General features: G+C 54.4%; 1 protein-coding gene across 1 annotated transcript; it reads right to left on the reverse strand.

Annotated features, from left to right (window-relative positions):
• Window positions 1-1565: 1565 nt before the first annotated feature.
• On the reverse strand, window positions 1566-14588 carry RAB17 (RAB17, member RAS oncogene family). Its single transcript, XM_021679011.1, is given in 6 exon segments — window positions 1566-1622; window positions 2640-2765; window positions 3583-3701; window positions 3704-3727; window positions 9301-9460; window positions 14405-14588. Coding segments are annotated over 5 exon segments (483 nt in total). The 5' UTR covers window positions 9458-9460; window positions 14405-14588.
• Window positions 14589-14868: the final 280 nt, after the last annotated feature.

Here is a 14868-nt window from a genome sequence, read left to right on the forward strand (position 1 = left end):
GATGAGGAGCAATCACATCCCAGGAGATGGGGAACCTGAGCTCCAGAAGCACCACGCACCCCATCCAGTCTAGGGGCACAGTGGAAGGATGCCTGGTGGAAATCCGTCCAAGGATATGTTTTAATAATAAATTCTAGCCCAGTGATACTGACTTGACAAAACGGGAGGGAAATAGGCATAGATATGTGGGCATCCTACACGCATGATCCTTATTTCCCTACTTGCTGTGGCATCAATCAACTCGTCAGAAATTTCTCCGAAAGCCTGGCATTTAGCAGAAAGAATGCGGGGCCCCTTGAGCAGCGGGGTTTGCCCTGAGCGATGCTGGAGCGCCATCTAGTGGCCAGGGACACACTAGTGTCCAAGGTTGGTCCCACCAGGTGAGCACAGAGGGGTCCCCAGCCCTGCTGCAGCGGGGAGGTCGCGGGGAAAGCGCAAGACACAGCCTGGCACCCCAGGGACTCACCTCCACGTACTTCATCTACGTGGGAATAATCATATGAAACACCGTGCAACTTGACTACAGTCAGAAACCGGTGAAATTGTTTAAGAAACATAATAGCGTGAGTGGAAATCTGGGTAGCAGGCTCTCTCGGACGCTTTTATCTCTGTACTTATCCTTTAGCTTTTCTTGACGATCATGACAAGAGAAGCCTTGTGAAATCTGCATTTGCCTGGAAAGACACACGAGAAGCTGCTTGAGAATATGCATCAGGAAGGTCTGGATCCGTGGGGCACCTGGGCTGTCCCCACCTCCTCAGGGCCTGGGCGCAACCTCCTTCCATGAGGTTGGAATGCAGGAGGTCCCAGGCCTGCTGGATGAGGGAGGGACCAGGGGCCAGAACAAAGGAGGGAGGCTTGCGGGGAGCCCTGACCTTTGGCGGGATTCAGCCACGCTGAGACGACCTCAGCTAGATGGGTCCTAGCCAATGCCGGGGTGTGTCCTGGTCAGTCCTGGGCTCCCCATCCACTGGGCCCCAGCCAAAGGTCCAGGTCCGTGGCTGGGATGATGGGCCCATGCAGGGTGGACACAAGCAGAGAACCAGTCCAGAGGAACCCCTAGAAATGCTGGCACACCCTTCATGGGTGTCCAGAGTTCAGCGTCATCGTGAAAGGATGCTTAACACCTGTCCTGCTGTTGATCCTTATGGTAAATACACTGAAGCCGGCCTTTTCAGGTGGACAGCCGTGTCTTAGTATTTATAATTTCAGACTTGCTTATCCCAGACCCAGGGGCAAGGATGAAAACCAACACCACCCCTCCCCCTCACAAAATAGAAACACCCTCTGAAACACCCTCACCTCGACATCAGGGCTTAGCTCCCAAAAAGACTATCTGGGCCTCCCCCTAAAAGCAGGCAGTAACGGGGCGAACGGACGATGTGTCACCCCTGGAGAAATGTCCTGTGCCACCTGAACCACAGGCGGCGCATGGGCCTGCCTCCTTATTCGCTCAGGATGAGCCCTCCTAGAACCCGAGGCATAACAAACCCCGGCCTTGCAAACTCAGCAACACCAGGTTAGAGACAGCGGTTGGATGTTTGCAGACATATAAACAGTACCGCTCACACCACGGGCCGGAAGTGTGCGTCCTCAGGCTCGCTGGGCACAACCGTCACCTGCTAAACTCAGAGCCAGGGGAAGAGAGCCGAGAGGGGCCTGGCCCCCCAACCCCAACCCCAACCCCGCCCCAGCTGCCCCATTAGATGCTGTCCCTCCCGGGGCCACCGCCCCGAGATGCAGGAAGTGGACACAGCTCCATGATCTTCCTGGCACTGTCACCTCCATGCGGGCCTGTCCCCTTCTCCCCCAGCTCCCAGAACCATACACACACACACTCCTGCACACCCTCTTATACACACACTCCTACACAGACACACACACACGCCTGCACACACACATTCCTACACACCCTCCTATGCACGCATGAGCACCACATATACACACACCTCCCTCACACACACCTGCACCCTGTACACACGGACACACACACACCTCCCGCACGCACACACCCCCCTCGCTCACTGCCCTGATGTCTCATAGCACCCTGTGTGCATCTCCGAGGCATTTTTTCTGCCTTTGGTTGTTTTATGAAACTCTGGCTTTCTTCTTGACTCTCTCTCACTCAGTTCCTAGCAAGGAAATTTGGATTTACTCACCTGTCCCTTTATCAATAATTTATTGAGCACAAAGAAAAAGACCTGCAAACCCACATAAGTGAACATGGGAGGGCGGGGTATGAAGGGCCATGGGCTCCTCGCGACCCTGGCTAACCCTGCAGGGACCCTTGCAGGCGGGCTGCACAGCATCTCCCTGCTCCCTGGGAGACAGGACGCGGGGCCGACCCTCCGCCAGCTCACAGGAGGCCTGGCCTGGGTTGTGCGTGCAGCCCTCCCCACATCTGCGGAATAGCCGTGTCTAGACCTGACTTCTCCAGGAGAGCCCAGAAATCTTTGCCCAAGAGGGAAATTCAAGTGGGAAGTATATGTGTTTGTGCATGTGACATACATGGGGGTGTGTGTGTGTGCATGCGAATGGGCAGGTGACAGGGTGCAGGTGTGTGTGTGCATGGATATGTGTGCTTTGGGGCCACTCTCTTCCCGCCTCGGGGAACAAAGCGACCCAGTGTCAAGGGCTACCTGGAACGTCACTTCCCGCTGCTCGCCAAGGTCCGTCTTGTTCCCAACCAGCATCACCACCACCTCCCCTGGGGGGGACTCCCTCTCCAGGTCCTTCAGCCTCTGCTGAGCCTTGCAGAAGGAATCCTAACAAAGGGAAAAAATCAACATCAGACAAATCCCATGGGTGGCTTTCATCCGCTATCCCGGCAAAGAACAGGCAGACGTTGGTGGGCCGCCCTGTAAAAAGGCATATGATCCAATTGGCCGTGTGACAGCCCCCCACACGTAGCCCCACTCCCCTCCCTGCAGCTGAGCTGCTCAAGTGGGCGGCCTCCCACGCTGCAGCCCCTGGCATCGTGCTTGCCCCACCCTCACCCCACCCACAGACTCTGCTCTCCTTCTGCTCACCTGCCCTCCGCCTCCTCCCCTCCCCACCCCACCCTGCCAGGCTGATCCCCACTGCTCCTTCCCTTCATTCAGGAAGCACCCCCAGCCCAAGCTGAGTCAGGTGCGCCTCCTATCAATTCCCACAGAACCCTGCCCTTCCCTCCTCCTGCTCTAAGTACCTGCTCACTCGTACTTAGCATCGACCCACACGACACTGGGGGAGAGGTAGGGCCAGGGACGGTGTGCTGTCTCCAGGACACGCCCCTCACCAATGCTGTGGGCACCCAAGGAATCGTGAGTGATGGATGGGAGTGCTCTATGCAGGGTGTTCTGAGAGGACCGTGGAGGGGCACAAACTCAACCATGCAGTAGTAGGAGCGGGGGTTATCAGGGAGGGCTTCCTGGAGGAAGTGACAGACTTTCACAAAGGTGCTGTCTACTGGTTGTGGTGATTTTCCCATAAAGCACCAGCATGGGCTGGTCACGGAAAGGCTTCAGAAGAGAGCATCCCTGCGCCTGAGAGAACAGGAAGCCTTGCAGAGGAGGGTGGGGACGTGCTGGAGGCGAGCCTCACCTTCCTGGTGACGTCGTACACCAGAAGCGCAGCGTTGGCACCCCTAAAGTGGCAGATGCTGTGGTACTTCTCCTGGCCAGCCGTGTCCCAGATCTCAAACCTCAGAAACACAGCCCCAAGTCCACCACCGTCGTGAAGAACGCACCCGAAACAGAAGCCCGGGGGGAGCTTTACCTAGAGGACACGGTCTTTATCTCCAGCTCGGGCTGGGCCATCGAGGCAGGCAGGATGTGGACATAGCTTTGGGGGGACGATTCACCCTGCTAGGGACAGAGGATAAGGGACGAGTCTGAGCTGAGGTTTTCAGCGTAGAGTGGGTAAGACCATGATTCGCTGGCAGGAGACTCTAGCTTGGGGGGCTCCTAACAGAACCCACCAACCGGGGTCTCTCTGCACATCTTGCCTTTCCCTGCACAGTCACGAACCTGAAGTCCCATCAACCTCCTAGGCGCCCTGTCCCCCCAGATTCATATGTGAAGTCCTATCCCCCAAAGTGATGGTGTTAGGAGGCGGGGCCTCTGGGGGTAATCAGGGTTAGATGAGGTCATGAGGGTGGGGCCCCCACAGTGGGATCCACGTCTTTGTAAGAAGAGACACAGGATGCTTGATCTCTTTCTCTCCCCCTCCCTCTCTCCCTCTCCCTCCCAACCCCCCTGTCTGTCTCTCCCACCCTCCGAAATCTCAGTGTCCTCTTCTTCATCGCGAGCCAACGGTGCCCCCTTCCCACAGTGGGTGTCAAACGACGAGCAAAGAGAGGAGAGCAGATCTGTGCATGAAGCTCCCCTTCCTTTGCCTGCCCTGGGCTCTCCCTGACCCACTGGCTGGGACGGTGGCCTTCTGTCCACATCCTTCTATCATGTCCAATCACATTCCTGAACTTGATTTTGGTTGTACCCTAAAACCCGCCACCGCCAGTTTCCCCGTGGGCGTCACGCTTGGGTCAGCCTCCCCGGCTCAGCAACCCTAGCTTCCCATCTGCTTCTTCTCCACTTGGTAAACGACGGCTGCTGGTCGAGCTTCAGTCCACGTGCACCCCAACAAAGTTGCAGAGAGGGCTTTCGGTCCCAGTGATGATGAGGCATGAGTGATGGGGTGTTCACAGACCGCAGAACCTTGACCCTCCTGGAGAGAGACACGAGGTCCCTCTGGGGCCCCTGGACTGGTCCCCAGGACAACCTTCCACCCACCCCGGCCCCACGGACACCCTTGGCTCCAATCAGGAAAAGAGCTCACATTAATTATCTCCCTTGTTCAGAAACCCACTGACCACATTTTCTACATCGTCACAGCTAAAGCCAAAAACAACCAAATGATATTAGCCACAAGGTGGGGGGTGGGGGTGGGATCAGGCCAAGAACCAGGAATTTTTCCGTTCTAGAACAGGCTGGTGGAGATGACACATGCGCACATTTTCACGGGGCCTCGGGTGGACTGAGCTGGGGCCACCAGGTGCATTTGCATATCATGGTCCCATCACGGCACAAACCAGGTCTCCTTCCGCCTCTCATCCCACCACGGACCTCAGCACTGGCATCCCAGCATCAGCCCCGCCCCGGCCTCAGCTCCATCCTCTGGGCGGCGGGAGAGGGGCTCCTGGAAGCAGGTGAGCTGCACAGCGCCCCCATCTGCGCGGTGAAGGGCGTAAGAATGACGGATTGCCCCAGATTTAAAAGTGTCTCCATAAATGTTGACATAAGGAACGTGGTTGTGCTCTTTCTGGTTTTAATGTCAACAAACAGCTGATTCCGCTCATCGAAGCCTCTCCTCTGTGTTTGCCTTTCAGCAGAGTCCTGGTTGAAGGGAACCTGAAATGCATAGCATCTCTCCCGGGGCGGAGCTGACAGGGGCCAGGATGGTGACAACGCTGAACGGGGGCTGCCTTTCTTTCCCTCGCACACAGGCCACTGCGATCCACCAGCAAATACGCACGCCAGCACTAGATGTCACCATTTCTCCAAAAGATGTCACTCAGTGCGGCGGCCACCAGGAAACCGGCCAGAATTCCCAGGGCTGTGGCCAGCTGGGACTCCAGGATGGGGGGTCTGTGGGGAGCCCAGTGGGGTCTTTGGGAGCTCCCCATGGTTCAGGTCCCCGGCCACAGCACTCCCCCTTGGAGCTGCCACCTCCCCCACCAGGCCCTCTCCCGCAGTGGGACGGGGGCCTCCGTGGGGGGCGGGGGGTTGGCAGGAGTTCCAGGGCTTTTCGGGTCTCCCCTCAGCAGGTGGACCCCCAGGGGGCTGTGCTCACTTGAGATTCCCACTCTGGCTCTGCTTCGGGGACATGAGTCTGTCTCTCCCCTGGCTGGACGGGATCTTGCCCTGAGACAGCTAGAACACTGTCCTGGCTCGCACACCATTCTGGAGGGCCGTACCCAGGGCCTGTGCAGCCCGCGATCGCCCACAGATCCAGACCCCCTGGCAGGAGGCCCAGGGACCCCCACCCTCCCGAAGGCTGGAGTATCTTGAAGCTGGCCTGCTCGGAAGGCAGCACCACCCGGGACAGCGGGACACGCCAGGCCCGGTCCCACTCCTGCTCTCTGGAGTGGGGCGGGGTGGGTCGGTAGGTGATGACCTTAAGTCGTAACAGGGTAACCCACGACTTAAGACAGCCTTGAGCCAGCCTCACACGGAGAGCCCACCACAGAGGGTGTCTCCATCCCCGTTTCACAGACGACAATGTCAAGATGAGCGGACAAGCCGTTTAGCCATGTGTTGGTCACTCGGCTCACAGTTACTGAGAGTCCAGTACACCAAGCACCAGGCACACGCTCCCTCCTTTATCGTCCCAGCCACCTGCCCACCTGCCCACCTGCCGAGGAGGAGGTGAGCCCCGAGTTCTCGAGTTCTCGCTGGGCTGAGCTCCTCTGCACCTGCTCCAGAACAAAAGCAAGTTCTCTCGATACAGCCAATGCCATGTGTGGAAACAAGCAACGGAGGCGTCTGCCTTCAGACGGTTTTTGTAAAACACAGACTACATTTGCATAAGTGAAAGGAAGGATTGCGTTCCATTGCCTCGCCTGGAAAGTGGGAAGATCGACCTTTATAATAATATATAACGATGTAATAATTACTACAGCATGATAACTAATAAGTCATATAGACTATAATACACTGATAAATATCATAGTATAATAACAAATAAAATAATTAACTGCCCTTCTTTATTTTTATAGTAATGCAATAATTGTAGTAGCCACCTCCACAGGCTGTGGTATCATAAAGCACGTGAAGTGGACCCAGAGATTTAAGTGGAGGAAGCCAGCGTTTCCACGTGGGATTTAGCTCCTCACAGCAAAGGAGGGCTTTTCACGTCTCCGTCCCCAGCACCCAGCACGGTTGCTGACACGGAGCAGGAGCTCCATCAGTAAGTTCTAGCCCCGTGGTCGGCAGCTGCTTGAATAAAGGATTGCCAGACTCAGCTAGAGGGTCTTGGCTCCGTGGGTGCTCATCTGGTGGTTTTCTGCCCCCGCACAATCATGCACCCTGGGCACAGCGGGAAGGGAACAAAGGCCCAAAACACCAGCCCCAAGGTAGAGGCAGGGTCCTGAGCCTGGAAGGGGGGAGGGCAGCTAAAGCCGCCCATGAGGATGAGGATGGTCCAGGGGCCAGACAGAGGACCACGAGTGGAGAGAGCACACCTAGGCCTGCCCCCAGGCAAAGACCCCCACTCTGACCTGGGCCCAGGCTTGTCCACCCTCCTGAGCCTAGCAGAACCTCTGAGGAGTGTGGCGGAGGGTGACAGCGTGGTCCCTGACTTGCTGAAGGAACCGGAGCAGGCTTCTGTGGGCAGGACAGGCCCTCGCCCACCGTCCCTGTACCTACTGTGGGCTGGGAAACGCTGTCTGCCTGGCTTGGGAAAGTCAGTGACCTTCCCATTAATACAGAGTGCCTGCTCCATCCCCAGACGCAGCTGGCTCCATGCTTAGGGGCCCCCTCCTGCCCCGCCGGGAGGGTCCACATTGCAGCCCACCCCCTTGGACCCAGCAAGTGCTGATCCCTTGGAGCCAAGTTCCCGGCTCACAGCGAGTGTCCACACCACCATCCCCTCCCCTCCCCTCCCACTGGAGCCCAGGGGCAGCCCACTGCCTCTTAGGGGACCGGCCCCCTCTCGCACATCAGTAGTGCAAAGGTCCCAAATTTTTTTGGCAAAAGGCCGTAAATATTTTTGGCTTCAAGGGACCTACCATCACAGTTGCAACTACTCAATGCTGGCCTCAGACTGAAACGAGCCCCACAGGATATGCAAACGATGGGCATGGCCGGGTTCCTGGAAAACCTTATTTGCAAAATCAAGCAGAGCCCTAGTAAGCCAGTTTGCAGGCCTCTGTCTTCCATGCAACCCCAAAGAGCTGTCTGGTCTGGAACCTGCTGTCTCTCTTCCTCATCTTGAATCTGCATCACCCGGTTCACACCCGGTTCACACCCAGGTGCACAGCCCTTGAGATCCCACTGGGCCAGGCCCCCTTCTGCAGTCTCTGCTTTCAACTGAAGCCCCCCACCCTGAGGCCAGACTTAGCACCTTGTTGTATTTTTTTAAGTCCAGTCCAGTAACGTGGCTGAGCGGTGTCACGCTTCCTGCTGATGGAGAAGGTCGCCCTGGGCCCCCTCAGCCAGCCTGAACCGCTGTCTCTCGGAGCTCTCCTGGAGTTCCCCCGTCCTGGAGCCAGCCCCTCACCCCTCCTCTGCCCAGCTCACCACTAGTGCTGGGGGCCTGGGCCTGGCAGATCCCTCAGCCCCCATGGCCCTCAGGCGCTCTTGGGAATCACCCTCCTGAAAAGACTGCAGGGCTCGCAAGTAGCTAATGCATGTGTCAAATTTAGCGTTGTGTGTCCATGTCCAGTGTGCCCATTTGGCGTCTTCTAGAATCCTCCACACCTAGTGCAGCCTGGGACAGAGGCCATGCCCAGCAGGTACTTGCTACATGAGTGAGGGAGGGAGTGAATGAATGAACGAGTGAATGAATGAATGAATGAATGAGTGGACTCGACAAAGTGCTAAGCAGAAGGCTTGTCCATGGCAGAGTCCAAGTCTGAAGCCACGTCTCTGGCCCCGAGTGCAGGATCTGTCTTTCGCCATGCTGGCCACCTGCCAGGAGGGTCACCATGAAGTGCGTGTTGTGTTCCTCTATTTTGGGTGGGAAACAGGATTTCAGCCCCAGGCAGCACGTGATGGAGGCCGACAGCCCAACAGATGCTCCAAAGACCTTTCCTCTGAGAGCCATGATATGTTACCTCTTTAAGAAGTGCACAGAGAGGGTCTTCCCTCCCAGCCACCCCATCCTCTGCACCCCACCCCCCCAATCCAGGCCAGGTGGTAAACAGAGACCAGGCAGAAAAGGAGCCACTCTTCAGGAAACTACCTAGAAGAACAGCTTTGGCAGGAGGGACCCCGGGCAGGGGGGGAGGTCAGCTTGTCTGGGCAGCTGAATGGCAGAGCCTAGGGGGCCTTCCCTTGGGCTCCCCCTCCACCAGGTAGAACCCCTCACACCAAGCCCTGGGGCCCGAGGCCCTGACCCTGAATCTGCCCCCTGCAGCCTCTCGCTAAGCTGACACCGGACCGCCCTCCGGACTGAGCGTGTGTCTGACCAAGCCTCATCCCCTCCCTGCAGTACTGGGTGCAGCCCGAGGCCCCGGGGGAGTGTGGGAAATGCCCCACACCTGGGCCATCACCCTGGCTTCTCCTCTAGCAGACTAACCAAGGGCGTGCTGTCCCGTGTCACATCCCACGGTGGGCAGGATGCTCTTGAAGTCATTCTTCACGTACCAGAGAGCCAAGCTGGACTTGCCCGTGGAGCCACTTCCCAAGAGGGCCAGCTTGAACACGCAGGGCTGGTCCGGGGCAGCCCCAGGAGAGGGAACCCCTTCCGCTTGTGCCATGCCCTGCAAAGAGACAGCATTTGCAAAGAGGTTGAATGTCTGCCGTCAAATGATCTTAGCGAGTTCACCCTTGGGGCCCCGCTTCCCTGGTGAACAGCACAGAGCTCAGAGTCAGAGGCAGGCAGCCTGAGTTGGTACCCCTGCACCACTCAGCACCCCGTCTCCTCATCTGCAGAGCGGGGTGAGCAGACCCTGCATGACAGGTCTGTTGTGAGCAGTGCTTGGGAAGTGTCCTGAAGGCGCCCAGCAGGATGCCCACAGCATCCTAAGCGCTACACACCCTGAAAAACAATCATTGTGTGCTGGTTATCATATTGCTTTGTTGTCCTCATTCCCATTACTTCTCACTTTTAAAAAAAATCGGTTACTTATTCCCAGAAAGTACCAGAATCATCCGAGAGGCAACGTGCTCTCTCCGTTGCGGCTCATGGGTTAAAGTTGGTGTTTCAAAAGAATCTATCTAAAGAAAAAGTCGGTGTTTCAAGGACCTCAAAATATTTTGGTCTTTCCCACTTTATCTAAAGCCTCAGCACCCATTAGGGATATGCCATAGAGAAAAACAGCTCTGTGATCAAAATAAATTTGGGTAAATCCTGCATATCTTTTCATTACAGAAAATTTCAGGTACCCTCCACCGCGGAACAGAGACCGTCCTACTTGGCCTCATGCACCCTCCTCCACTTCCAAAACCTTGGTTCACTCACATCCCCAGACCTCCTCCCACCAACGACTGGTTTGAAGCAAAGCCCAGACATCCTGTTGTTCCATCAGCAAATCTCAGTATACATACAGGTGTTCTTTTTTTTTTTTTCTTTGTAATTAATTTGTTCAAGAGATCAGATTGTCCTGCAGCTTTGCAGTCTGGATCTTGCTGTTTGTATCCCCTGTTCTTGCCATGTCCTGTGAACCCTGTATTTGCTATAGCTTGGTGGTTCTGAAATCTGATCCGATACAGGCTATCGTTTGGCAAGAATGCTTCATGAGTGTGCTTTGCATTTCCTCAGGGGGCAAATAATGGCCAAGTGCTCTGGTGGCGATGCTAGGGGTCCCTGAAGACTGTTGCCAGACCCACTATTTCACTAGGAGCTGCAGACTGGTGACATTCTAACGTCCCCACTTTGTCTCCATTTATGATCTGGGTCGCTTCTAGGAAGAAAAACTTCCCTAAAAAACATGGAAACCCACCAGGCGCAGGCAGTCCTGGGAACGGTCTCCTCTCCTTCCTCACTCAGTGGACAGGAGGGAGGCCCCCAAGGGTGATGGGAATGCAGGAAGGGAAGGAATTTCCAAGAGGAACAGAGAGAAAAGTGACAGCAGCAAGAAGCAAACTATGTCCCCCACCCCCACCCCGCAGCTGTCCCTGTCTGGTCTGCCTGCAGGGACAGGAGGGGAAGAAGCCAGCTTGGGACCAAAGTCCCGGAACAAGCAGGGCTGAGTCCTAAATACTAACAAGACTGGTCTCAACAGAAGTGACCGGGGAGTTACAGGGTCTGAGAGAAGGATTCAGGGCTGTTTCTGCCCCTTGGGGACAGGGGGCTCGCCACAGCAGAGGGGAGTTGTCGGAAGGCACGTGGAACCCCATTTTATGTGGGATTCATGAATTTTGCCATCATGTATGATGCTTACAGTGTCAATGCATGGTGTTTCAGAGAAGGATTAGAAAGATAAAGTATTTTAAGTTTTCCATCTCTGTTTTCACGAAGCGGATACTGGGGTCACTTGGGAGTTGCCAGCTGCTGGTAAATCTGCTAGATCTGCTCAGGTCTCTCTGTCCCGTAGATGCAAACCTCCATCCTGCCACGGCAGCCACCCATGATCATATCCGGTCCCCATCAATAGCAGATAATAAAATAGATACAAGTCTCTGCCATCATGTGACCCGCAGTCCCCTGTCCCTTTTCTTGATTGAAATAATCCCAATTTTGAACTCTGTCTTAACTCATAGAATGATTTTTCTAATGACTTACCTCTCTTGCTGGACTGTAACCTCTAAGGAGATTCACTTTATATAATTATTTTATTAATATTCTCACACGCACCGGGCTGTAACCCCTCATTAGAGCAAAGGACTATACTCATTGATCATATAGTAGGTGCTCAATAAATATTTCATGAACACACACAGGGATGGCTCAGCCAAAAGCCATAACTGGACAGACATGCTGTTTCCAGCCCACGGTTTGCACGGCCGGTCAAACCCCAGGCAGCTGGCCAGGCAGTGAACTGGGGCATCTGCAAAAATGTTGAACCGAAGAAGCGCCTCCAGCAGCCATTGAGAACAGCTCCGTGCAGGGGGCTTAGCCCTGAGTGGCCAAGAAAAGTTGAACGTTACTTGCTTTAAGGTCCTGCACGAGTACTTGGAGGAGACTGTGAAGGCTGAGGTGACTAAGTCTAACACACAGGCCACCTCCCCAGAGGATCAGGGCGGATGTGCGCACACAGCCCTGCCCAGCTTGGGCTGCACGGAGCCTCCTATTGAAGCTGGGCTAGCAGCCTCCGGGGGTCCTGGCATTACCCCACCTTTCAGAGAGGCCCGACAGCTCTTCTAAGACAAGGATGCAGAATTCGAAGCCAGAGCAGGCTGCGTTCACAGTCACACTGGGCACCCCAGTGTGGTTCCTGCCCTTGCAGAGAGCACCAGCATGCACTTCCCACATCAAAAGTGGTGGTGCATTGAGCCCGTCCAGGCCAGCCACCGGCCTGGGCTCATGGCCAAGAGGACGGTCAGCTCAATAGCAAATCCTAATTTATAAACTGCTTCTTTTTCCCCCCCCCCCCCCCCAAATTCAAAGGAACAGAGTAGAATGCTGGTTACCAAAGGCTGGGGAAGGGGAATGAGAAGATACCAAAGGATACAAATTTCCAGTTACAAGATTAACAATTCTGGGCATCTAACATACAGCATGGACATTATAGCTAATGATACTGTATTACATCCTTGAAAGTCCCTAAGAGAGTAGATCTGAAATGTTCTCAGGGCCAGAAATGGTAATTATGAGCCAGGATGGAGGTGGTAGGAACAGCATGGTGGCCACCACATTAGAGCACATAAATGTGTCAAATCAACATGGTGCACACATTGAACTTACAGAATGCTGGATGTCCATTACAGCTCAACCAAGCTGGAAAAAAGAAATCCTTTTAAGAATGGAATGTCCCGGGGGTGCCTGAGTAGCTCAGTCATTAAGCCTCCACCTTCGGCTCAGGTCATGATCCCAGGGTGCTGGGATCGAGCCCCACATCGGGCTCCTTGCTCGGCGGGAAGCCTGCTTCTCCCTCTCCCACTCCCCCTGCTTGTGTTCCCTTTCTTGCTGTCTCTCTCTCTGTCAAATGAATAAATAAAATCTTAAAAAAAAAAAATAAGAATGGAATGCCCCGGCTTTCGGTGCCACCCCAAGCTATGCCCTCATTTCTAGCCAGAACTACTTACGGTTCCCGCCTGGAAGCAGGTGCCCCATTGATTTGTACTATAATTCTGCACAGAGAAAGTTCTAACACACCTACAGCGATGCATTCTCGAGTAGTTAAAGATACCCCTTCAAGTTTTCTTTGCTATTTATGCGCTCGGATTAATAAAGCTCTTAGGTCTAGAAAATCTTTAGCCTAAGACATGTCTGAATAAACCCAAACAGGTGGATTACGAATGAATATACCATTCCTATGATGCCGCATTCCAGCATCTTATTCCTTTGACAATGAGACATCTCTTTGTTTAAAAATAGCATTTTACTATAAATATAAACACATCATTGTCATTATGAAAAAAACGAAATCACCCAAAATCCCACCCCCTTAATATAACCAGGAAAGGCATTTTGCCTATTTTCTTCTTGGTTTTTTGGCTATGAATCTTAAAAACAAGCAAACCAAAACCCAGAGCTTTAACATAAAATTATGTATTGCACCTTTGTAAAAAGCAGCTTTCCGCATTGCTGTTTATGTTCCACATGCATTCAGCTTAATATATTTAGTGACCACAGAACATTCCTACCGCTTTTCCACTTTGCCAACCCATTTCCCAACTACGGATTTTTTTATTGGTCATAATTGTTTCCTCGGTAATAAATAAGACTGCAGAAAGCACTTCCATGTACAACTTTTTGTGTGATGACATGCTATAAGCTTCCAACAATCAGAGAGAAAATTGAAAATGTGACTTCTGACCCAACCTCTAGAATTTAATCAAGATGGGGTTATTTGAAGTCTTTCTAAACACAAAGATCTTCTCGGGAACACAATATTCGTGATTACGGGTAAGAGAAGCCCTCTGGAGCATCTGATTTGGGGTTTTTTAAAGTTTCTTACCAGCTCGTCTCTTTTCCACCAAAGGGAAAAAGAAAGGATTACAAATCTGAACTAGTCCTTCCTTTCGGTAGGGGAGGGAATTTCAGGGAGGGGTCTGCTTTGCTGAGGCTACCGTCCAGGACGTCCCTGGTGTCACCCCTGCCCGGGCACGTAAAGAACACCGAGATTACTGAGCAGCTGGTTATGCTCCCCCCCGGCCAATCTGCACAAACTGAGCATCCTGATCCGTCTGAGGGGGGCTGCCCCGCATCGGCTTATGGTCAAGGCCTGGACTGGGCTTTTCCCAAAGCCACCGTACAAACAGGGATCTCCTTCTGGGAGCCTGACCTAGCCAGCCACGCGGATCCAAACACAGGCCCTTCCGGTCCTCAGGAGAACAAATTCCTCATGCCACACTTTGCCCTTTTGATTATCGCACAAGGGCAAAGGTACAGAAACCCTCCCACACATGTGCATACGTGTGCACACGGAGACACGCATAGACACGTGCATACATGCACGCACATACACACACAGAAGCACACAGACACACATGCACACACGCAGATACACACGCACACTCGCACACACACAGACATGTGCACATACACACACACTCACACACACTCTGCAAAACACAAAGAAGTTAAAACAACGACTCACGTGTTCCCCAGGCCTGATCCCCTCCAGGAAGCCTGGCAGCTTGTCATCACCGGGTCCTGCAGGACCCCACCCGTCTCCCCTTTCTCCTTCCTCTGGGCCCGGGCAAGGTTTGCTTCCCCCCACAGGCAGGTGGGGATGGTGGCCGCAGCAGGGACAGACAGACGATCTGCTCTAACAGAAAACAAGTCAGAGGCCGCAACTCTGGCCAAGGCGGGGCCCAGTGGCCCCGCGCCCCGCCCTGGGGTCAGGTCTCCTCCTCCCTTCCCGGGAGGATCCTAGGGCAAAGTCCGCCACGGTCATGTGTCACCCGGGCCAGGGCAGGGCGGGAGGCTGGACGGTAAAGCGGCCGCTGCAGGAGTACCTGGGCGCCCGCGGGAAGCCAGACTCCCATCTGGTGGTGGGGGGTCACCCGACTCCAGGGAGTGTCTCAGCTTTATTATCTCTCATTTCAAAGCTGAGGGTTT

Source organism: Neomonachus schauinslandi, chromosome 3 (assembly GCF_002201575.2).
Source record: "Neomonachus schauinslandi chromosome 3, ASM220157v2, whole genome shotgun sequence".
Lineage (NCBI taxonomy): Eukaryota > Metazoa > Chordata > Mammalia > Carnivora > Phocidae > Neomonachus > Neomonachus schauinslandi.